We start from the raw sequence: 25177 nt of genomic DNA on the forward strand, positions 1-25177 counted from the left end.
AACAACTCTCTGCGCATGCATATTTGCTTCGTTCCCCATGCCCAGTGGGAAGGCTCTAAGCAGCGGGGTCTTGAGGAGGGGGTCAATGGGAAACACAGAAAAAGAACCAGTCTGTTTGAGGCAACAATACGCCAGTGTGTTGGAAGACAAAGGAAATCTTATGACACCAAACCATTTTTCATATGTTGACAACATCACATTATGCAGTGTACTACACAAGTGACTGGGCAGTTTGCTGCTTTGGCTTAATAGTCCAGCAGCTCCAGCAGCTGGGATCTGATTAAAAGTGTGAGATTGATGCTTTCGTTTGAGGGTATTTACATCTATTTACTTTTCACATTTATTACAGTATTATTAGAGAAGCAGTTTTGGCTCATTGGAGAGTACTGGGTTATTGATCACAGGGTGCTAAACTGCCACAGTTGGGAGCTTGAGCAAGGCTCTTAACCCTCTCTGCTCCAGGAGCACTGTGGCATGGTTGACCCGGTGTTCTGACCCCAGTTTTTTTTAGAGTTGTGTTGCACTGTAGAAATGTATAAGTATAATGACAAGACAGGCATATTATTATTATTATTATGATTATGATTATTATTAATAATATAATAATAATAATAATAATAATAATAGTAATAATATTCATTACCATCATTATTATTATTATTTTTTTTTTGCATAACAATAATCAAATAATAATGTGATTAATTTATTATTGCTATTATTATATGCCTAATTTATATATATATATATATATATATATATATATATATATATATATATATATATATATATATATATATATATACATACATATATTATATAAATTAGCCTCTATTGTCATATTATTCTTTTTATACTATGGCAACAAAGAAGAATTTTAAATAATAATTATTATTAATATTATATGCCCATACTGTCATGATTATATTGTACTATGACATTATGAAATTATTATTATTATTACTACATGCCTTTATTATTATTATTATTATTATTATTATTAATAATAATAATAATAATAATAACATAATTACTATCATCATCATCATCTAGTTATCCTCTGCATCATCTGTATCCTTTAAAAAAGGCAGGTTATGATGGCGTACCATCCTCCACATCGAAGGCGTAGGAGGAGAGGCGCAGGGTGGTGCCGCAGTAGTCGCACTTGAAGCAGCTGCGGTGGAAGAACTTTCCCTCCGCACTCAGACGCTCCATCACGTACACACGCTTCCGGCAGAAGAAACACACATCGCTGCCGCCGATGTTCTGAGGGAACTCCTTCCGCAAGGAACCCTGTTTAACAACAAAGCAGAGGAAGAAAACGTTCACGGCAATCCCAAAACAGAACAAGCTATGGTCAAGGTACCAACACCTCCATATCCAGCACAGCTCTCAGAAAAAACAGCATATTAATCAGTGTTTAGTTAATGAGAGCAAACGATATTAATACAAACTAAACACAAACATAACACCACTCTTAATAACTCCTAATAACAGCAGTTCATGGTTAACACTTTTTGGACAGTCTACTGTAAGTGAACCCTTTGGAATTCCCTGGATTTTTTGCATTGATTACTTAAGTAATAATTAGTCTGTTGTGTTCTTGCAATAATCTTAACAGGACGTCCACTCCAAGAGGGCAGCAATAGCCTTAGCGGTTCTACGTTTGTAGACAAGGTATCCCTTCTGTAGCCCTTTTCCAGATTCCTGAGCTGCTAGAACACATCTTCTGAAGGTCTTCTGAAGGTTGTTTGCACGGACGCATGTTCACAGTAACCAATCTTTCTTAAGAAGAACGGATTCGTCAGTATCCAGAGTGCCTCGATTTTCATCGTCCAGCTCCTCCATTGCATCAATTTCTTCCAACTAGCTCTTTCTGCCAATCATAAACAGAGGCAATAGAGATTCACTTACTTTTTCTAGCCTGCACTGAGGATGTGTACTCAATGGGCTCAACAAAGGACCTATAAAATATTAATAAAATGAGGTCTGTCCAAATTATAGATATCAATCCAGGTAATTCCAAAGTTTTTACTGAAGCTTTAGATCCTTTACAGATGCTTATCTTGCTTTTGTCTTATCTTAATTTAACTAAATATCCATTAACTTCAATCTAATTTCAACCCAATCGCTAATCCTAACCCTCACGTTGAATAACTACTAGGTTTCACCACATAGATTATGAACAATCAAACATAAGCATCTGTAAATGATCTAGGGGTACGTAAGGGACTATCCAAATCCAGTGGGAACAAAACAGGACACTTATTCAAACATCTTGTCACACAACCGCTGCAGAGGAAACACAGTTAGTACTTCAGAGTCTGAGGCCTAGAAACTATAGAGGCAAGGTCTGCATTGAGGGACATTGGAAGGACGTTAGCCAAACACTTTCCCAAGCATTCTAATCTGGGGGCATTCACACACTGGACGCTACGTGCCATCGCAATCCATCCGTCAACATCTTACAACACGTTTCTTACCAAACAACTCTTCTCAAGAGGGAGCCTGGAGTCCTCCTGAGTATGAAGCTGGCTGGCTATTTGCTCAGCCAGTGAGCTCACGCCCCCTGTATACATCTTTACATATCGCTACGGGTGGCAGAGGAGTTTGGAGAGAGACAGAAAGGGGAAAATGTGTAAGAGCAGAACTGGAAGACTTGGGTGTGTGAGGTCTGCAGATGTGCTGCGTGACTGAGATTGTGAAGTGAGTGGTTAAAAAAAAAAAAAAAGTAGTGCATGATTGAACAGGTGTGTAGATGAGAGAAGACACACTGTGCAAAAGTGCTTTTTCCTGAGATAAGGAATTCCAGTTGGGATTAAAGCCACGTATACACACCCAGGCCACACACACACCATGTCCAGAAACACCTGGTATAAAGCCTTTTTACAGAAAAGCGATCTGCATCTCTAACAACAGGCTCTTCTTTAAAGGAGCCGTCTGCGATTCTGGAGAACGACTGCTGATATTTAAACTCAACAGCCGAACAAACACACTCCTCCCTTCAGAAATTTAGGACTCATGCACATAGCGGGTTAGCAAACCGTTGCTACCTAAGCTGCTAAGGTTATCCATCACAAATATTCGTTAATGGGGCAAAATGATGCTGAACCAACAACACACAAGTGCACGGCTAGGCTGAGGCGCTCTAGCCAGCGGGCTACCTGACGGAGTGAGGCAGGAGAGGGGAGGGGGCTGTCAGGGGGACACTCCCGCACTCTGTGCCACTGCTCAATAAAGAACCGTGAGGGCTTTTTCTTAGGCTCCATAGAAGAAAGACAGAGAGAGATAGTAAGGGAGAGGGAGGAGAGATCCATTAAAAAGAAGGAACATGAAGAGTGGAGATAAGGAAGGACCAGTTCTATGCAGGAGAATAAGGGGGCTTTGAACAAGGCCATTGAAGAACCATTTCTGGCACCATAAAGAATCATGTGTGAGTGTCAGGAACCTTTTAAAGGTCTAAAGAACCTTCACTTGATGGTTAAATACATAAATACAAACATGGTTCTGCATGGCACCAAAAGTGGTTGTTCTATAGCATCGCTCAAAGAACCATTTAAAGCCCCCTTTGTATGGAGGGTCTCACACTGTGGCTCTGGAGATGATATTCAGAGTATTCTGAGGTAAAGACATAAGCAGAGCAGGTGTGTAAGCACACCAGACTGGACTGGTCACCTTTGGCCTGGCCGGCTTGTCTTTAAACAGAGAGGCTAACCTCTCCGCTCGCTCCTGGACGCTGGGGATGTGCAAAGGCACGTGATCATCAGGCTGTAATCTGTGGCTCTCCTGTAGGAAACACACCTGCTCTAGTCACCAGTCACAAAAGTTCATAGCCACTTTTACGATTTAGGAAAAGGGTCATGCATGGGCAGGGATACCTCCTGCTGGGGGTCATTGAAGTAGGTGGGCTGCTGAGGAGCCAGCCCGTGGGTCAGCAGCCACTGCTCGAGAAAGAAGCGGGAGGGCTTTTTCATGGGCTTCAGAAATAGAAGAAGAGAAGGAGGAAGAGGAGGACAGAGAGGAAAAGAGAGGGATTCTTAATGCCATCTAGTGGAGAAATGCTGGTAAGCACCACACCAGGCCTGAAGCTCCTGAGCATTTCAAAAAGAAACCAAGACCACAGCACACCAATCCAGGTCATGAAAAACCAGGTCATGAACTACCTGACCGTTAATATCAACCATCATGCTTCCAAATTCTTCAAAAGCTCTACCTGAGGCTTGTCAGCTTTGCCAAACTGCCCTGTAAATTTAGTGGCTAGAGTTTGTGCTCTTTCCTGAATGGTAGGGGCATGGACAGGCTCAGGCACCTCCTCGGGCCAGCATTCTGCTTCCTGTGGACAAACAGCACCCAGAAAAGATACACCTCAACCACAAATACTGTACAGTCTGCATACACAAGACGCTTCAAGCAATGGCACACAGAGAAACCATGCACCCTTACAGTATAGCTAGTCCTTATAAACCAATCAGGTGTTAATGGTCATGCACTGGGATCATTTTGTCCATAAATGATCATCAAATCTGTTGAAGGCCATCACTAACGATACTGGGTTCAGTCCCAAACCACTCATCATCAGTAAGAACGGTATTCACGCAGTACATTAAGCACACCAGCCTCATGCTCCGACCACGGTTACCCTGTAAGAAAGTGCAAGACGGTCCGGGGAGGTGCCATCATCATTGTCCTCATCACCACCATGATCGTTTACCTCCAATTTGTGAGCAGCGTTCTGTAGAGCACATTAAAAGCCATCCGAGTCAACCAGTTGCCAGCCTTTAAGCTTAGCCTCACTGAAATGAGCCTCTTTGCCCCATTAAAGAGCACTTAACACAATTACCAAGACATGCACAGAACTGCACTCAAGGGCTCTCGTTGCACCTGCCTTCTGTCGAAGTGTCAGCAGATGGCACTGCAGTACCATGGCTAGAAGGATCTATTAATGGACATTCTTTAGGAGGCCTGCAGAGGCCTTCTTCTACACACTGGTCAACCACTCCAAGTACAGGAACCGAGACAACAAGTCAGAGACAGACTCTTGTCAACGCAGCCATTCAGGACACTTCTAAGTAGTGACTAAGTATTAAGTAAGGTAGTCATTGTTGAAGAGGTATGGCGGTGGTATCTGTGTAGAAGGGTAGCCTAAAAATAAAGCCAGGGAAGCCAGTAGGTATCCATATTACGCCAAATCTCTAGCAGATCGGCGTTCACCAACAACAGTGGGTAAATAACAGGGATGTAAATACATCTAAAACTCAATAAAGTCACATATGTACTTTTTACACATCAAAGAACATAATAGATACATTCTATAGCACTTCAAATAAATATATAGATTAAAAAATAAATAAATAAATAATTGAAGGGTGGTCTTTGACTTTTACAGTATTGTATGTTTGTGTTTGTATGGAATCGGAGTAGAACTGCGCATTAAGGTATATAAGGTGTATGTAATCTAGTGTGTATATAATGTGATAATGTGAAGGCGATGCATTAAGGTTAGATAGGTTAGACAACTCCACACTTAGTGCAGTGCTCAGTGGGAAGCTTCAGGACCTAATGGGAATGTTACAAAACCCAACCGATCAGTGCAATTACGAAGCAAGACACTTAAGAGCTGGTTAGGCTGAAGGATGAGGCGGAGAGCAGAGAATTGCCAAGTCAACCGCAGGGCAGCGAGCGTCACCTGTGTGTGTGGAGAGAGCGGTGGAGAGGATGACGCAGAGGATGAAGGAGGAGAAGAAGAGAGCAGAATGGTTTTCTTAGGGCAGCTTCGCAGGCCATCGCTGCTCCTGCTGGCCTTCAGAGAGACAGGAGAGGAGCGAAGAGCACCCGGTCACTCTCTAATCTCACACTGCTAACGAGTCAGTCTACGAAACGCGTCCCATTTGAGTCGGTGTGTTTCCAAAACATGATACATCAGAAAATGCTTTTTATTTAAGAAAATGCTTTTTATCATATTTCTAATACTTTTCTAATTTTATTAGAACTTTACCATGTACAGCTAATTATTAGCCAAATTATTGGTTTGTGTTTGTTATTAATGAATTTTAGCTACATTTTATTTGATCTATTAATTTATTATATATAGAATTAATTATATAGAATTATATATATATATATATCTCAAACCATTCAAACCATTGATGACCTTAAACCCTTTTCAAGATTATGTGTGTGTGTATGTTTCCCTGTTTACATAAGATATATTTATTCAATATTTAAAGATAATAATATCAGGATTCGCGTGAACCCCTCATTTTGCCTTACCACCCTGTTACACTAACTGGTTTTGTCTAAAAATAGCATACTGCTGCTTTAAATGACATCACACAGTGGAAGTGGCATCATTTGACCCTGTTCTGACGTTCTATTACATTGTTTTTTTTTGTTGCTTTTTTATGGTAGAACAGGGTCAGTCAAGCTTAAATTAACCACCCCATCATGCAGATCATGGAGATTTTTTTTCATTAACACAATAATGCAAAGAAAAATTATATTTCACATTGATTGGCATGTGTACTACATCAGGAACACAAACCACATGGAGTACCGTGGCCATTTAAGGATGAATTTTACCACCCCGTCACATTACATTATGAACATGTCTCCAATGTCTGAATATTGGGACAATCAATCATCATTTCTTAGTAAATTGAGGGTATTAAATAGAGTTGGTCCTGAGTCCGGGTCCTGTCTGTACTGTCAAGGAAAAACAATCTGATTTGATTGCATTCAGCAATAAGAGCGTTAGGGAGGTCAGGATGCTGGACGATCACCACCCCACCTCATCATCCCAAACTCATCCCAAACTCCCTGACTCATCCCTAAAAGTACTGGATGGAGCACCAAACATTCCAGAGGACACAGTTCTTCCACTGCTCCATCTGGCGCAACGTCTGGCATTAGGCATGGTGCCAACAAGTTCATATTTATCTGCTCCAGATGACCCATTCTATTGACAGTACAGTAAGCTGTGCGTGTGTGCATTGCACCTCTGGGTCTGCAAAAGGTGCAGCATTTGCTGAAGTAGCTAAATGCACTCAGAAGGGGTGTCCACACATATTTGGACAAAATGTGGGTCTTTCAAAGTGTGGATTAAAAAAATTTTTAAAAAAGTTTAAAAATTAGCAACACGGAAATGGGACTCGTTTCGCAGACTGAGCACTTCCATCTCTCTCACACACACACACACACACACACACACACACACACACACACACACACACACACACACACACACACACACACACACACACCTTCAAATGTTTAAACCCTGAAAAGAAGTTCATTTAGCCATGCTGTATTAAATCCAGTCAATCAGACACACACACACACACACACACACACACACACACAGAAACAAACAGACCACCCATAGAGGAATGTGTAAAAACAAAGCTAACAGAGCCACATCTAAACCACCACAATCTGACAGCGAGGAATATCAAAGAAATGGAACAATAAGCAAAAGCTAAAGACCATTAAGCATCTTTCTGGGAATGGGAACAGACTGCTAACAACAGCAAGCAGGAGGGAACATCAGACTCTACCAGGATATTCAGGAAAAGTCCGCTCAGTCTGATCATCTAAAATGCGACTTGCAGCCATTCGGAAGCTTCTAGCGGGCTTTAAAACACTTCGAGAGCATCCCATTGAGAACACTTTACAATCTCAGCCTTCCAAGCCAAGCACAGACTACTCAGAGTACTAATGTGTGCTTTCCACGGAATCTGAGGGTCCCCTCTGGAAACCATGCTGCATGCAGCCAACTTCACTGCACCACTGCCAATTCCCCCAATCCTAAAGCTGATACACTGGCAAACGTTAAAGCTATAAAAGTCACACTTGGTCTCAACACCTCCTTTCACACAGTGGATACAGTCCAAGCTCACATTATTTGATAAAAGTTCTAATTAGATAAGAGTTCGGTGCGTTTCTACTCCAAACTACACTCCATCCTCTGGTCTTTAACAGTGATGCGAACGTTTTGCCTTTGATGGCTTTAATAAGAGCTAAGGTCACCAAGTTCATGGGCTACTGGGCTTGTTATAGGGCCCCCACATTAAAAGTGATGTTAGATAAAGTTCATGTTGCATGACAATGATTAAAAAAAGGCCCTAAACAGGCCTTTTCTACATATGTCTTTCATTTAAAGAACTTTTAAAAGCTCCTCTTCTGGACACTATGTGTTTATTTCCCCAGTAAAACATTAATATTTGAATAAATACTAATAACACTCATTAACAAACTTTATCTTAATTATTTACCATTTTTATTTTTATATTAAATATTTTATTTTATTATTATTATTATTTTCTGTTTATCGTATCCTTATTTTGTCAATTACTTGTGAAGCACCTTGAATTTCAATTTTATCGGAAATATTTAATTTTAATTTAAATAAAGTTTGATTAATTGATTGATCGATGTAAAATCAGAAATTCCAGTTCCTTTTTACTGTATTCATGTTTCTTTTCATCTGTTTTGATGTTTTTTTTATTTGTCTGGCACTGCCAATTAACCCACCAGCTAACAGACACCTGTGTCGAGCACCATCTACCCACCGCTTGCAGCTGACATTAGTGCATTACACCTCTGACAGCAACAGTAAATCAGAGGAGATGAGGGGGAGCAATAGGTCAGTCTACCACTAGTTCACAGATCTAAGAGGACAGCTAGGCCGTCGACTACTTGAACTTTCATCATGACCAGATTAGCGGTTCTCAAACAAGTCTTTGGGCTTCCAGAGGTGGTTCCCCCTTTTTTGCTGTATCCCAGTTCACAACACATAGGGATAGAGAGGTTTGAGAACCACTGTTCTAGGTCATTCACTGAAATACCTAAGACTGGATTCAGCACTGGACAGTGTGCAGGGTTTGCTGGTTGCTGGGATGGTCTCCTAAAGCTAGGGTCATACCTGTTCCCCTCTGCTGGGCAGAGTCTGACACTTCACCCTCTCTTTATAGCGGAAACTCATCTGTTCCTGCAACTGAGTCCGCCTCTACACACACACACACACACACACACACACACACACACACACACACACACACACACACACACACACACACACACACACAGGATATATACACATTCACGCAGATGCCATTTCACCAGTACACCTACCATGTACGGACCATCAATGGAAAAGCAAGTGAGCTGTGATAACAGCAGTAACCAGGCCTTAGCTGAGGTCCTCTGAAGTCAGCTAAACATCAGCAAACTCAACATCGGCAATGAAGTCGATACACTATAAGATAAACAGCTCTAAGAATGACCTTCTCTACATTCATTACCTTTCTCCATGCAGGGACTGGGGCCAGACGCACTGGCTCTTTCAAAGGGGCTGGGGGTGGAGAGGGGGGTCCCAGAAGCAACAGATTAGGCATGGACTCCCCCTGTGACCAGTGCAGTGAAAATGACAGATGAAGTGACCAATGAGGAGCCAGGAAACGGCAGAGATGATCCATACGTCATCCATGAAAGAAGAGGAGGAGGAGAACGTAGAGGAAAGGAAACAAAAGAGGGAGATGAGAGGAGAGGCATGCATACAGAGACAGCGATGGGAAAGAAATCTGAATGTCTGTAATAAACCACGTGTTAATAAAGCTTTGAGCAATAAACAATGTCTGTGGATATTTGAGTGTGAAGAACCTTTTCATCAATATAAGGTTCATTAGACCTTTAACTCACCGATATTCCCCAAGTTATTAATCCTTCTGCACAAATTATTGTGAATTATTTAGTAACCACTCGGTTTCGCATATCTTGTGGAGTCCCACAGGGTTCTATTCCGAGGCCTATATAACTGATGTCAGGAATGATGTTATGAGATTGACAGAAGTGGGGGTTTCCATACAGGATTTCAGGGATTAAAAGGTTCGTCACACTCAAACAGCTCTTACGCATTCGATTTGTTTTGGAACCAAAAGTGGTTCTTTTATGGCATCACTCAAAGCTTAATTTAAAGAACCTTTATTTTTAAGAGTGTAGGTAGAGTGTGGGACTCCACAAGGAGTGTAGGAGTGTATGCAGATAACAGAGACGGCTCAAATAATAAGCATTGATCTTTCATAGAAAAGTCTTTCCTTTCCGACGCCTCCTCCAAGCATTTGTGGACAACTCAACAGCACCAACAGCCCAGCAGGACCACAGTGCCAGCACACTGCAGGGTGCCCAACAGTGTCATCGCTCCCTACAGTGGTGCAGAGAACACAGAGGGCTTAGCCTGCTATAAAAAGCTCTTAAATCCTCGATGATGCCACTCATTCCTGCTGGTTACTCCATTAGGGTAGATCAGAGCACGCGCGCGCGCGCACACACACACACAGGTCAATCACATTTCTGTCCATTTAAATATGACCTACAGACTGCTTCAGCCTCAGCACAAATCTCACCAACAGAAGAACAACACTGTTTATGTCTGTATCTGAACTACAGCTGCACAAGATCTGAGCATCTGAGCACCATCACCCCAAATCTCTTCATCTCTTCATCTATTTCTACATCCATCTTTGTTGTTTGTCGCTTATATTGTGTCCAGAACCCAACAGTCAATGCTGCTGCTAACGGCTTGGTGCCAGACACCACAGAGCCTATTCTGAGCCCTGTTTTTGGTTTTAGTGTGGCCCACAGATGACCTTCAGCATATCAGGCATAAGGAGTCATAAAGTTTTGGCTCATCAGTGAAAACTGATATCTACGCAACCTTATGTGTGATATATACTCAGATATGACCGCAATACAACATTTCTGTGTGTGTACAGCTCAACCCGACCCTAAAACCTTAACAACCCACCAAGCCTGGACCAAACCTCTCTGAGCAGGGAAGAGTTTCTCGACACACAGCGATTCCAAGATAAACAGAGACGCACAAACCCAGTGTTCAACTGCTGCACCCACTTCCCACTCCCACACACTGAGCTGTCGACTGCCCCAGGCCTGCCCTGAGAGCCAAGTCAACCCTATATATACACACACACACTCTCTCTTACACTGATCATACTATACAAACAACACCCACATACAGCTAAAACACCACACGCCAGATACACATCTGAGAGTCTGGGAACAATATTTGCCCATCGTGTTCCAGAACTGATTACTGAGGCGTTCTTCATTTCCAGTAGCAGAGCAGAGCAGAGCCCTGTTTTTACTAAACGAACTCTGGCCTACCTGTCTCTTGAGTCCAGTGGATTGTACTGGGGCATTCTCCTCAAACTTGGCCAGCAACTGGGTGGCCATCGACTTCACCTTGTTATTGTTAGCCGCTGCGGTGGTGTCAATTCTGCGCTCGGTCGGGGCTGTGGCTATGGAGGACCTTTCATCACAGACGCCCCGCTGAACCTCCTCCTAGGATGAGAGCACCATGTTGCTTTTTCAATACTGCAGTTCCAGGCGTAGAAATCATTTGAGATGCACTTTAAATATTTTATGTACAATAACTTGTACAAGTTATGCCTGAAAATGATGATTTAGAGAGCAAAAGGTATTGATATATGCTTATTGAATTTTTTTAAGCATTTTGAGAACAATACAATAATAAATGACCAATAAAATCCTTTAATTGTCTATACGCAGCAGTGTCTTCTCAAGATGTGATCAGCATTTTGGACAATTTCTCAATGCCTTTAGGGAGTTTTCCAGATTTTCCAGACCCCAAGTGTTCATGATGCTAGGCTGAGTGTAAAAGCTGAGTGGTCCAGAGCCTGAAGACCGATTTAGGCTTCTGGTCCATATGGCCATTTGAGGCAGAAGGAGGGTCAAATTTCTGTGTTTGGAAATGCAGGTAAACTTGATAATTTGATGATCACATCAGTGTAAGTGCAATCCATGATCATCCAACTGAATTTAAAAGTGGCAGTAAAGAGGAACATGCAAAGCTACCAAGCCGGCTGATCACAGCTGTTGTGGTCTGGGGAACTGTGACCGGTAGACACATTTCTGGGGACGTGCACGTCAGGCTACGGCCAAGGGCTACAATCTGCTCGCAGAACTTTGAAGAGCTGAATTTCGCTGTACTGTACAAGTGCATAAACGCCACAACAACACATCCTTACGTCTTCGGACTGGCCGGCCTGACTCGTTTTCCTCCTCTTCCCCACTCCGTCCAACTCCTTCTCCTTCTTGTCCTGTCAAAGCGTACAGCAAACGATCAGAGACCCGACCAGACAGAACGGAGAGTCAACTTTGCGGTGCCTCAGGGGTGATGCTGTACAAAACAACAGAGTAGCAACAGTACCTTGGGATTGCGCTTCCTTGAGATGTTAATGCTCTGACCCAGCTTGCTGAGGAACGAGATGGGCGACTTCGTGCTGGCTATCAGTGCAGCCTTCTCTTCTGGACTCAGGTTGTGGTTTTCTGGAACACAGGAAGACCATCTCATTTCATTATCAGCTAGTCTATCACAGATATCAGGACTAAATGGATCTGAGCACTCTAAGCATAAAGATCATACATCGTTAGAAACGTCCTAATCAACTCAGCTTGTCTTAATCACGGTCAAAACATGGTCACTAAGATGCTACAAGTGGATGTAGGATATATGGACAAAAGTATTGGGACATTTGTTCAATTTTTGTCAAGGGAATCAAGGGTATTAATAATCCTGCTGTTGTTGGAGTAACTGTCTCTACTGTCCAGGGAAGAAGGGTTTTTACTAGATTTTTCTACTGTGAGGATTTGATTGCATACAGAGACAAGAGCGTAAGTGAGGTCAGGATGTTGGATGATCACCACCCCACCTCATTTTTCCTCAACTTATCCCCAAAAAAATTACATGGAGCACCAACCATCATTCCAGATGAACACACCAGATGAGTTCCACTGCTCCACAGCTCAATGCTAAGGGGCATTATACCCCTCTAGCCCACTTCTGGCTTTAGGCATGGTGTTTATCTGCTCCAGAGAGTCCTATTCTATTGGCAGTAATTCTCTACAGGGACAAGACAAGCTGTGTGTGTGTGTGTCTGTGTGTATGTGAATGTATGTACATCTGCACATCTGGGTCAGCAATGGGTGCCACTTAAAGTATCAGATAAGGACTTTCTTAAATGCCACTTCTTCCCCCAATATGACTCTGCAACTCACCACCAGGAGGCACAGTGTCCTTGAACATCTCATAGAACTGAGTGAGGTACATAACCATGGAGAGTTTGTCAGGCTCCACCACAACGGACATCTCCTTCCCGGTCATAATGGGCGAAATCCCAAACTCTTTCTCAGCCACGTCAAACGCCAACTGGTTGTTCTTCTCCACATCTTTCTCATCCAGGGATTCGAAGTCTCTATGGATTTCAAACACGGAGAAACACACAGAGTGACTCTTTTAGGACTAAGCAACTACGCAGTGACCAACACAGCTCAGTTCTGGACAGCCTAAAAAGGTCAAAAACGAGTAATGTGACCGCATAAGCAAACCCAAAATTAGCTACAAGTAATTTAGACACATTAGCAGGAGCTAAACACATTGTTGATATTTAGAAAAACAACTCCAGCATCCAATAGAGTTGTGTGTTGGGGCTGAAAGGGGATCTGGCTGCATATCATCCAACCTATTCCATTATTGCCCCCCTTAGTACAGTGTAAAGGCTAGTGGACTAAAACAGGGACCACACAGCTGGGCCTGCTAAAGGTCACTCTCAACACTGACTCTAATGGAGAGTGAGTATAATGCTAATGTAAGTCTTTGAGGTAATGGGTTTATCAGCTGCTATGAGAGAGAGAGGAAGAGGGTGAAAGAGTGATCTGTTGATGAGGAGCTACTGGGATCTGCTCGGCCTTTAACAACTGCAAAAAGCATGGCTGAGATGGTAAACAGCAACTGCTCAAACTGTGTTTAGAAACACAGCCCGAAGGTTTAGGGGGGGGCAAATCCAGGACCACCAACAAAACAGGCCTGTTAATCAGGTCAATTCCAAAACCCCAATCCTCTAACAACAGGTTAGACTTGTAATATGTATACCCCCTCAAAATTTACATAAACCCACCCACTAGTGAAAGTGCTATTCAAAAACATGATGCAGACTTCAGGAGAATATGGTGATGTTGACACTGGAGAGCAGCTCATCACCTCCAGACTCTGCTCGCTAAACCAGACCTCAGGACCATGGCTTTGCCTGTGCCAATGTCCACAGAAAGGGGCATGTGATGAAGCAATAGCCGGGGAGGCTAACAAGTCTCCACGCTAGACTAAAAGCTAACACTAGCCACTCATTCAACAACAAACTGGACTAGCTCAGCTAAACCAAACTGGAACTCAACAGGAAAGCACTGGCTAATTATTAAGTGGTAAGACTTAAGAAAGTCAAGCCCGGGGAATTAGGTGGGGCGTTGGGGGGAGGCTAAAAAGCTAACCAGGTACAATCTCCACAGCTGGTTAACAGCACACTGCGCTGAGAGGACACAAGGAGAGGACATCAACACTAATAATAAGTACAGTGTTTTTGTTACAGTGTTAAGTGTGCTACAGTATGTCAGTTCAGTGTGAAGTGTGAGTGTTATAAACTAGCTAATAAAAGCAGAGGGTGGCAACGTAACAGGGTGGTAAATGGGCTTGTAACATTGCATCTGAGCATTCACCCACTCACCTACAGTCACATACTTACTATTTATACCGCAAAGAACTTAAAATACTCAATACATGCATTCTTTGGTGCTTTTACACACCTGAAAGGTTCAAGTGCTGTTGACTGCTTCTATCACAAGCAGATATCAGGGTCGTACTTTTGTCAGCTGTTCCTTCAGATCTGCCGTACACGTTTTCAAGGATTTTATGATGAACAATTAGCTTACCGAAACTGACAATACCACTTGAAAAAGCCCACACCAGGGATTATACTCCTAATCCTCACTTTTGTTATTATCCCGACTACAAAGCAAGCTACGGCTTTTTCCTTCCAAAGCTACGGCATTGAGACCCGTAAAGAGCTTAGACTGAACATGTGCAGGAAGCAGACTGCGCTCCACAAGAAAGGAGCACTCACATGAGGTCTGGCCGATAGCGGTGGATAAGGGCACACAGAGCCAGGCCACTCTTCCAGGACGTGGTGAGGTCAGTCACACTGACCCCTCGGTAGCCCTCCGTCTGCCTCTGACACCAGTTCAGCAGCTTGCTGGAGCGTGCAATGGACTCTGTGGAAATAAGGCAAACCCCAGTCAGTCGCTATTTGGGACCACGTCTACTCTTCACACCGAGGACTGTTAGTCGTACAGGAAGGTCAGCATCAAAGGGTGCATTTCATTCACTTATGGAAGGTTATTGGGGATTTCAGAGGTTGACGGTATCGAGTTATGGTTAGAAATGCTGTTTTTTTTCCTTCTATTGGTCCTTCATATGTGACACGTAGTCTGTTAGTTCATACAGTAACACAGCTGTTTCAGCTCCAAAGGGAAGCTGCAAAACACCATTCCTTATTATTGACCGAGTTACTAATCAATCAGCGAACGGCAAGATGCTTCAGATGAACCCCTCAGGAGAGAGCATCATGCATTTCGACCTTCGTCATCCACAAAAGTTACCTCGCAACTGCTTCTCAAGCAGAAGTTCTAGGATGGAAATAATAAGGCATTATTTGCAAAATAACAGCCAGCACTGACCTAATCGGTCAACAGACAACAGTACAATTAAAGTGGTCAGGGATCTTAAAAGGAAGCACGACGCACCATTTCTCGTGAGTTTGGGAGTGGAGGAGTTGACCACGTTCTCCATGTCGATGCGAATCTCCCTGTTCTCTCCAGTGTCTATGAGATGTCGTACCTAAACGGTGGACGGGAACAGGAATAGTCAGGGAACCACCACTGTAATAAAAGATACAGTAAATACACGACTGAACCAAACTGAGACACAAAAACAACAAAAATTCCACTGACCTGGTTGGGTCTGAGTAAATGCAGGCTGATGTTTGGATAGCGTGTGGTGGGATCTACAGTATACTGACTGAAGTTCTTGCTGACGTTCTCTGGGGTGGTCTGCGGGAGCAGCCGGTAGATGCTCTCCCTGAGACACAAGGGAGCCAGAGTTATGGCTGCTCGCTTAGGACCAGGCATAGGAGCAGAGTTTAATTCCATTCGGAGCTGCTTTCATCCCATTAGTGCTGCCTCTGATCTGACCCAGGGGACTTAACGCTAGCAATTTACTCATAAAGCACTTAGAGCAGATATGCAGAGCGAGCTACATACGAGACAAACTACCTTACATGTGTTTTACAAGCAGGCTCAGGTGTATAGACATAGTAAATGCCACTCAGCTTCGTTGCATAACATCAATTTCTCAACGAAGTGGAGAGTGAATCTCACCTCTCTGCTAGAACTTCCAGAGCGGAGGCTCCCTGAGCCCAGCTCCTCACCATCCACGCTGAGTCTAGGGCTGCCAGGAATCCTCGGGCAATGCCAGTCCCCATCGGCCAGAACGGCTGCGAAACACAGGGATATGTTCTTATTGAGATTCTTATGATAGAGGAGGATGGTTTTGGGACGCTGGGTCCAGATTGCTTAACATGCAAACAAACATAAAAATAATAACCAAAAATAATCTCTGACTTGAAACCTTGTATGTACGTCAGCTTTTGATAAATATAAATAATATAAATCTATAAACTGGAGTTTTTATTTATACTGAAAATCATGAAAAATCATGTATATCAACTTTACAGAAGAAGGAAAAGCCCTTCTTAACTTTCACTGTAAAGTCAATGTAAAAAGACTTTGGGGCAGTGGTGGAGTGGGGCAGTGGTGGCTCAGCAGTTCGAGCTCCATCTATTGTTGACAGGGTTGTGGGTTTGATACCCAGGCTTGGCAAGCTGCCACTGTTGGGCCCTTGAGCAAGGCCCTTCGCCCTCTCTGGTCCCCGGGCACCACAACAATGGCTGCCCACCGCTCCGGGCATGTGTGCTCCCTGTCCACTGTGTTTCTCACTTGTGTGTATGTATAGTATATAGTCTTGTCTTGCATTTCTATTGGTTCATTCATCATTCAGATTCACATTATGTCAAAATCTAAAAAATCCTAGATCCGTTTTTTTAAAGCTCAAGAGCACCTGCTACTCCGTTACAGTCAAATCGTACAGTCTCCCCTCACCTCCAGAAGGCTGTCTCCCACCAGCGCAACCAGTAGCTGGTGGCCGTTGCGCTGCCGGATCAGTGCCGCGTTCTCCGACGCGTACATGCAGGTGAAGTCAAACATGGCCACGTCAGGCTGTCCGTAATGGTTGATTGCAAAGTCCAGCGTGGGCAGCTGGTGATTGGTGGAGAAGTCGGCCGCCTCTCTGGCGTAGGACAGCAGAGCGGCTTGGTCCACGTTAGCCCTGGACAGAAGCATCTCTGTGTCCACGTAGTCCTAAAGGACACACAAGGGGAAACATAAGGGCATCAGACGCAATATCCGAAACATCTCATGATGTTACAGTGCAGGTCAGTCACCCGTGAAACGGCACGTCTGCATTGTGGTCAAAGCAATTGCCGAAATCAGCAACGAGGGCTTTCTGCACTAAAATCAAAGGCTGCTGTGTTTAGATGAAGCTTGTGGGAAGCGTATAATTCAGCGCTGAGAGGCAATGGGAGGAGTGATGGAGATGACCTGTTCCTTTCTGATTCATGGTGCTATAACTGGCTCCAAAAGTGTCAGCAGTGATTTCTTAATTCTACTGAATAGAAGAAGTTAGAACACCCTTACATTTATTACTAATGCAGATGCCTACAATCAGGTGCAGAACATCAGCTGCAGATGATCAGAACCTGGTTAGAGAGGATTCTGGAGGAGCTGGCCTTATTTAAACCTCACACATTTAGTTTGGTTTGCTCCTGAGGCTGTCGGATTCCGGGAATTTAAAAAGATCCACATGATCCATAAAGATCCATAAGGAAGTCCCCAACAGTCCTAAGATATCATCACATCACATGATCTACAAGAAGCTCTGGTCATGATGTCAAGGTGCAGCATCTACCATCAGAAAGAAACTGCATAAGTTTTCATGGGAGGTGTGCAAGGAAGAAAGCTTTGCTGTCAAAAAAAGCATTGAGGCTGGACCAGTTTGCCAGAGATACAGCATTTGAGCACCGGAACTTGTACCACAGTGAAGCACTGAGGTGGACAGGTCATGGTTTTGCTGCAGCAAAGATCGGTAAGCTCTTTCATGGAATCCACCTTGAATTCTTTATTGTATCAGAGGGTGTTTGTGGTAAAATGTGAAACAATCTATCCAAAAATTGAAGCGGAGGTGGACCATGCAACATGACAATGACTCAAAATATTCCAGTAAATTCAGCAAGGTATGGCTCAAAAGTAAGAAATGGAGAAGGAAAAGCCTGGATTTTATCCTATTAAGATGCTGTGGGGTGATTTATATGCAAGAAACCTTCAAAACATCGCACAGCTGACAGAAATCTGCAAGGAGGAGTGGGTGGAACTTGTACTTTGACTGGTCGATGTTTATTGAAAATGTCTAAGTAAGGTTATTTCAGCCAAAGAATTGGCAAAGAATGTCCTAAAGTGTACCTTATGCGAAATTTTAAAAGACATTTCTTTTATGTGTTTATATTACTTCTCTCTCTCCATACAAGTCAAAAGTCAAGTTAAAAGACAAACATGTTAAAATCAGGGGTCCTCATTTTTTCACATGGCTATAGATCACACAAACATCACTAATAACTACTAATAAAGTTATCTAGCCTCTAATTAATTAAATACATTTAATAAAAAAGCCTAATAAGCCTAAGTATTTAATTCCATGCCAAGTATGCGATACAATTAAAGGCACACAGAGGCTGAAAGCCAGACAGCTGATAAAGAGAATGAAGTCGGAGTCCTAGACAAAGAGGGTGAAAGGGAAGGAGACGGTACAGAGCAGACAGACAGACAGACAGACAGACAGACAGGCTGTTCTTTGATCACTCACGTGCAAAATGACGCCCTTCTCCAGCAGACTCTGCTTTTTGGCAGTCATTACAAAGTAGTGTGTGTCATCCTTATAGTAGACGATGTTTTCCAGATCAATCCCTGGGGGGAAAAAAAACACACAAAAAAAAACAGCAGAGGGTGAGGAAGACTGAGTAGGAGAGTGAGATCACAGAGTAATTCACAGGAAAAGAAAAACTGAAGAGAGAGAACTTCATTAGTTTGCTCTTGCAGAGATAATGATTCCCTATTAGAGCAGCCCAGAACTGCCTCTCTCTCCCTCCCTCCCTCCCTCCCTCCCTCCCTCCCTCCCTCCCTCCCTCCCTCCCTCTCTCTCTCCCTCTCCCTCTCTCCCTCTCTCCCTCTCTCCCTCTCCCTCTCCCTCTCTCCCTCTCCCTCTCCCTCTCTCCCTCTCCCTCTCCCTCTCTTCATTAGAGAGTGAGGCCAACAGCAGCGATTACACGACTGGCAAAACAAAAGCAAAGACTCTTTAGACACTGCCAACTCAGCACAAAGCCTTCAGAGCCAGGTCCGGGGCAGACTAGCAGGCAGCTGCCCAACGCAGCGATGCACAAACAGGGGCTGCACAATATATCGTTTTAAGTATCGTCATCGCGGTGTGAGCATGTGCAACAGTCACAGCACAGGACGTGCTACAACTTCGCACAACTTGTAGCTTGATACAAAAGGAAACTTGTCACTGTTCTCATTTTACATCACATATGCTATACGGACAAAAGTATTGGGACACCTGTTCATTCAGTGCTTTGTCTGAAGTTACCGTAGTTGGATGTAACGTCCATGGACAGATTTCAATTCTCACTTGAAAATAAAAGCTTCAAAAAGACTACTGCTGTGGGGGTTTGCTACACCACGGTCAATCCCAGCCCTGACCAGACATAGAAGACTTTTCCTAGCTTTTCCACATCATTTCAAGATATTGCTGAGGATTGTTTAATTTCTGTTACGTGTTCTTCCAGCATCACATTACAAACATAGCCGTACCTGTGGCTTCCCTAAGGTCCTGAAAGAACTTCTGGTTGAAGATGAAGGCCACCCCGCTGATCTCCTCTACCTTGGCCTCGGCTGTAGTGTTGCGGTTAATGAAGTTGGCCGTGATGGCGATGGCCAGTTTGCCTCTAAACTCTTTCCTTCTGAAACCTAGACGGAGAAGGAAAAAAAAAAAAATAGCAGATACAGCCTCATATAGTCAGACTGAGACTCAGCTCAGACTGGGAGCCAGCTCCACAAAGCCTCTTTATTCCTGTAATACTCATTTTCTAGCAGACTGAACATCTGAGAGAGATTCAGATAGCAGTTCCCTCACCGAGTGCCCTTGTTAGCTGCTCTACGATAAGAAAAGTGCTCTCTATTGTATTTTATCATTTAGGAACCAGAGCCAAGAGCCACCGGGCCATTTAACAGTGGGAGAGTTCATTCTCAAATGACAGAACCAGCTAAACAAGTCAAGAAAGCCTTAAAGCTGTTAAAAGCTCTTTTTTGGATAAGCAGCCAGTATATATTATCCCAAAAGATTTGACCAACATAGCAAGCTAATCAGCAGATTATGCACAAAGGCCAGGTTAATAGGACCATGAGCCGTACTGATATTAAGCTCCAGATAAGAAACCCTCAAATCAGAGGATTTTCACAGAAGGCCTTTCCACTGTTTTCTTCACCTGACAGTGTGTTTCTCCTCCCATCTGCCCCGATGATGACGTCAAACTCCAGCTCACTGACGGGATGCGTTCTGGGATGGACTTCAGCTCTCCAGCCTATTCCTGTAGAGAACCCGCCATTTCACACAAATCAGGAAAAAAAAAAAAAACTGCACACCATTTAGCCTCAAACTGCAACTTTCAACAGTCAGTAATAGAAACCACACAGTGCATGCTCAATTAGGTGAAACCCACTGAAATCTAGAGGCATTACAGTTATAGTAATTATAGTACATTACAGTAATATCTTCTTGCTATAGTTGAATAAGAATTTGCTACATGGAAGTGACAACCCATGAACCTCAAACATGGTGTCCTCTTACAAATGAAAATCCAGAATTTACTAAAGTTACATACACCCCAGTGTCTGGAGGATAAACGCAACGACTGCTTTGAGAGAACATGAAAGCAATCAAAAATAATAATAATAATAATAATAATTGTTAAAAATGACTAACAATATGCCAATCAGAGAATAATGGAGAAAGGCCAGACAGAGGATGTGATGTTGCATGTATACACACACAAAATAGGCTAAAAGCTAATGCTACATTGACCAGAGAAGACAGAAGGGCCGTCCAGAGTGAGCAAGTAGATGCTGGGCTAAAATCTAAAGCTAGGTTGACCGGAGGAAGCTGGTGCTAGGCTCAATCCAGACAACCAGCTACAATCTCTTCAGCTAGCTAACCACACATGGCACCAACTGGACGTGAACAGAGGACACAACAATAATAATAATAATAATAATAATAATTAGTATTATTAAAATCATTAAAATAAATATGTTTAATGTTAGGCCATGCTTCTATGAGCCGGATTAGTAATATAAACCGGTCAACAGTTTATTTTATTTATTATATACACATGCCTTCAGTGTGGAACTGTGTTTTTTGTACTAAAGCAAAATAACAGGGTGGTAAATAAGCTTATAAACCCTCACCTCAATCAAAGTCACACACTTATTATTTACACCAAACAACAACCTAAAGAGGAACTAATGCATTTTTGGCACATTTATAAGTTTGATCTGGTTCAAAACATTATAAAAAAGAGGATGATTTTCTTTCAGTAAAATAAAAAACATGGCACTGACTGAAAGCTCATGCTCTTGTTTTTGCTAGTGATGTGTTGATAACCTTTAAGAGTTAAGGCAAAAACCAGCTATTCATGTTGCAAAGATCAGGAGAAATCTGTTAGAACAAAATGCCACCATACGCTCGTTCTCCTGGTCTTCCGGCGGCTCGATGAGGCCCTTGAACTCCACATTGACATGGATCTCGATGCCCAGGAGCAGAGCCACTTTCAGCAGCATGAGCTGCAGCTGACGAATACCTGCAAAGAGCCAAGCCAAAGTTCAGACCCAGCTCAATACTTGGCTTCTGTGCTTCAAAACTTTTTAAGATGTATGTGTGTATGTGTGTGTGTGTGTGTGTGTGTGTGTGTGTGTGTGTGTGTGTGTCTAGCTACTCACTGATATGGTCTATGGACCCTGCACAGAATTTTCCGTAGAACTTCTTGGCGCCAAGTCCCCGCAGATCCTGAATGGTGAAGGGCCAGAGGTGGAGGACATTGTTGCGGGAGAATGCGTCTCTCTTCTCCAACAGGACCACCTTGGCTCCCAGAAAGGCCAGCTCTATAGCCGTGCGCAACCCACATGGTCCTGCTCCAATAATCAGACACTGTAGAATAACGTAAAAAAGGGATTTAATATAAATACAATGAAAATAATAATGAATATAAATTAAATATGCATCATTATCATGCAAACCCCATCTAAATCGTCCCCGTTACCATGACGATGGTCATATAATAATAGTTCCAAGTCTCTGACGGCGGCCTCATTGCTCCATTGCTCTTTCATACCTTAGAGTTGGCGCAGGCTCGGCCTTTCTTGTATTCCTTGTGGCTGGCGCGCTTGTCTAGCTTGGCCCACAGTGCCTTGGCCTTCCAGTAGTTGAGCTTGGACTTGAGTTTGTGGTAGAAGACCCGGTACTCGTTGGGCTTGAGCTCGAGGAAGTCACACAGCTCCTGAAAGGCCTTGAGGGTGCCTTTACAGGTGGTGGCCTGAACGAAGCGGTCGAACAGCACGTGGGACTGATTGACCCCCTCTCCCGCTGCCCTGACGCCTCCATCTCCCATGGTCCCTTACCCCACACAGGGGATTATGGGACTGCCCTTGGCCCACTTCAGTCAGTGTCTGTGTTTTACAGGCTCAGCTCCCCGCTTCAGACATCTTCATCCTGCAGAAGGAAGAGAATATAGTGTTACTGAGGAGTTTCAGTGACCAAGATCACCTCGGATCTTCTGGAAAACGAATTACGTCTTACAGGAGAAGGCAAAAAGTCCCCAGTGGGCGCTTGATTTTGATTAATAAGTCAAGAAATACAGACAAACAGTGTGGGTCGCTGTGGAAATGGCTCAGAATGTGCTTCATATACGAGAGAGCAGAACTGAATCAGAACCCAGTTTTAAGTCCACTGAACTATAAACAGGAAATTGAGTCTAGCAGAATCCTTGATTTCCATGATAAACGAACCGTTTTCCTTTCCTGACTAGAGAACATTAAATGAGGAGTGTAATTTGATGGCAGACTGTGCAAGCAGACACTTCAGCCAACCAGCCTTTTCATACATTACTGAAATCCTCGAAATGTTGACGTTGCCCCTCATGGGACAGCTTTCATTAGAAGAAACAGAGAACAGCCCACATATGTAATCCTAAAGAATGTGCCAGACGCCATAAGCTACAATACAGTGGCAATTAGGCTGATATTCATGGTTACTTCTGAAATCAAGGGTCTTAAAACAAAAACAAGCTTTTGTTGGAGTAACTGTCTCTACTGTCCAGGGAAGAAGGCTTTCTGCTAGAGTTTGGAGGAGCACTGTTGTGAGGATTTGATAGCAATCAGTAACAAAAGCAGTAGTGAGGTCAGGATGTTGGATGATCACCACCACACCTCACCCCCAACTCCCCAACTCCCAGACGTATTGGATGGAGCACCAACCATCATTCCAGAGAACACAGTTCTTCCACTGCTCTACAGCTCAATGCTGCCGGGCTTTATACCCTTCTAGCTCACACCTGACATTGTGGTGTTCAGGTTTCAGTTTCATGTTTATCTGCTCCGGGGAGTCCTATTCTATTGGCAGTATATTTCTACAGGGTTCAGCCAAGCTGTCTTTATGTGTACACATTGGTCTTAGCAATGGGTGCAGCTTACAATAGCTGAATGCATTCATTATAAGGGGTGTCCACAAACATTTGGACATGGGTAGGTAATATCATGACTGACTGTTGTAGAACATAGCAAACAAACAAACAAGCGGCAAGGTATTCAAAATAACCCCCCAGAGCAACCGGTGAGGCCTATGGCACTCCAAGCCAGTTAAACCCAGCCCACTCTATTGCAATTCCAACCCAGCACAGGGACGTGTTGAGGATGTCGCACGGCCATTTACCCTTATCTGTGGTTGGTAAGCAAAGGAAATCCACTGACGGAGCTGCAATCTGAAGAGGAAGGCATGCTGCCAAGTGCCACAGACACACCAGATAAAGACCCGCAAGCAGATTACTAGAGTTTAAAAGGGTAAATTTAACTTCTTTATTTTTTGGCTTTTCATGTTTATTTGCGCAGGGATACAATCCAGGAGGAAGTAGTGCTGGTATTAATCATACTGCAGGTCAAGCTCTACTGAATCAGCTGGCTTGTTAAAACAGAAGAAAGGTAAACACAGCCTGCGGTCAGCACTGCAGAAAGGTATTTTCCCAGCTCCAGGGCTACCAAGAGGTCCTTAGCATTCATTAATAAAGGAAAACTGGGTTTTCCCTGGAATAGTTGAACAATGAGAGTTTGGTATATGGAACTGTTGCCTCTGCATTGAAAAAAACGAATTAATTAATTCAATAATTATTTCACCATAACCAAATCAGAGCTTTGAACAGGTCAATTTCAAAGCCCCGACAGCCATGACAGTCTTTACTGATATTTACACCTCCAAAATTTGGCAAAGCTGGCAAAACGGTTAAATGTGATGGCGATGTCAGGAGAATACGGTGGTGTTGGATCTGGAAAGCAGCTGCACAATCTGCTAGTCACTGAAATAAGGGGTTGCTATGTGAAGCAGACCTTGTGACCAATGCGTTTCCTGTGCCTGTGTCCATAGAAGGGGAGCTCAATCTCAGCACACAACTAAGTGAAAGACAGAAGAAGCAAACTAGGGTTTGAGACTGATTGGTGGGTCACCGGTCAAGGCCCGACAAGCTGTAAATCGGCAGATTGTGGTCACCATAGTCATAACACTAAACAAACATTGTACACTCTACCCACACAGGCAATCTTAAGGTGTGGTAATGTTCCAAGGAAATCTCCAGACCATGGAAAGAGTGCTGGAGGGCGTGCTGAAAGGGTAAGCAGGTGGAGTGGGGTTAGAGTGACTCTGCCTGACCAAGTGCCAACTCTGCTCGGCTGTACAAACACACTCGTCCCTCTACCTGACCTCTACCCTGAGCTCTGGAAATGCAGCGCCAGCAGAGCCTCCGCCCCGCAGCCTGGCCAGCAACCGGTCCCT

The 25177-nt window shown here is 43.5% G+C and overlaps 1 protein-coding gene across 18 annotated transcripts in view; it reads right to left on the reverse strand.

The window, feature by feature from the left end:
- Positions 1 to 25177, reverse strand: part of mical3a (microtubule associated monooxygenase, calponin and LIM domain containing 3a) — a 129743-nt gene that overhangs the window by 44414 nt on the left and 60152 nt on the right. For 17 of the 18 annotated variants that reach the window (XR_011980778.1, XM_072694913.1, XM_072694915.1 and 14 more), the window contains 16 exons: positions 22473 to 22849; positions 22081 to 22288; positions 21825 to 21941; positions 20571 to 20672; positions 19897 to 20052; positions 18893 to 18993; positions 17077 to 17334; positions 16297 to 16412; positions 15871 to 15997; positions 15664 to 15757; positions 14985 to 15132; positions 13090 to 13286; positions 12242 to 12360; positions 12060 to 12131; positions 11176 to 11352; positions 1104 to 1290 (listed from right to left, as the gene is read on the reverse strand). Coding sequence is in view for 17 of the 18 variants with exons in the window: in XM_072694913.1 (XP_072551014.1) it covers positions 1104 to 1290; positions 11176 to 11352; positions 12060 to 12131; positions 12242 to 12360; positions 13090 to 13286; positions 14985 to 15132; positions 15664 to 15757; positions 15871 to 15997; positions 16297 to 16412; positions 17077 to 17334; positions 18893 to 18993; positions 19897 to 20052; positions 20571 to 20672; positions 21825 to 21941; positions 22081 to 22288; positions 22473 to 22748 (2455 nt within the window). In the remaining variant the exon portion in view is untranslated. Of the gene's footprint in view, positions 1 to 1103; positions 1291 to 2480; positions 2589 to 5683; positions 5798 to 9296; positions 9399 to 11175; positions 11353 to 12059; positions 12132 to 12241; positions 12361 to 13089; positions 13287 to 14984; positions 15133 to 15663; positions 15758 to 15870; positions 15998 to 16296; positions 16413 to 17076; positions 17335 to 18892; positions 18994 to 19896; positions 20053 to 20570; positions 20673 to 21824; positions 21942 to 22080; positions 22289 to 22472; positions 22850 to 25177 lie in introns of all 18 variants that reach the window. The other variant, XM_072694917.1, reaches the window with a different exon arrangement.

This window comes from Salminus brasiliensis, chromosome 13, assembly GCF_030463535.1.
Source record: "Salminus brasiliensis chromosome 13, fSalBra1.hap2, whole genome shotgun sequence".
Classification (NCBI taxonomy): domain Eukaryota; kingdom Metazoa; phylum Chordata; class Actinopteri; order Characiformes; family Bryconidae; genus Salminus; species Salminus brasiliensis.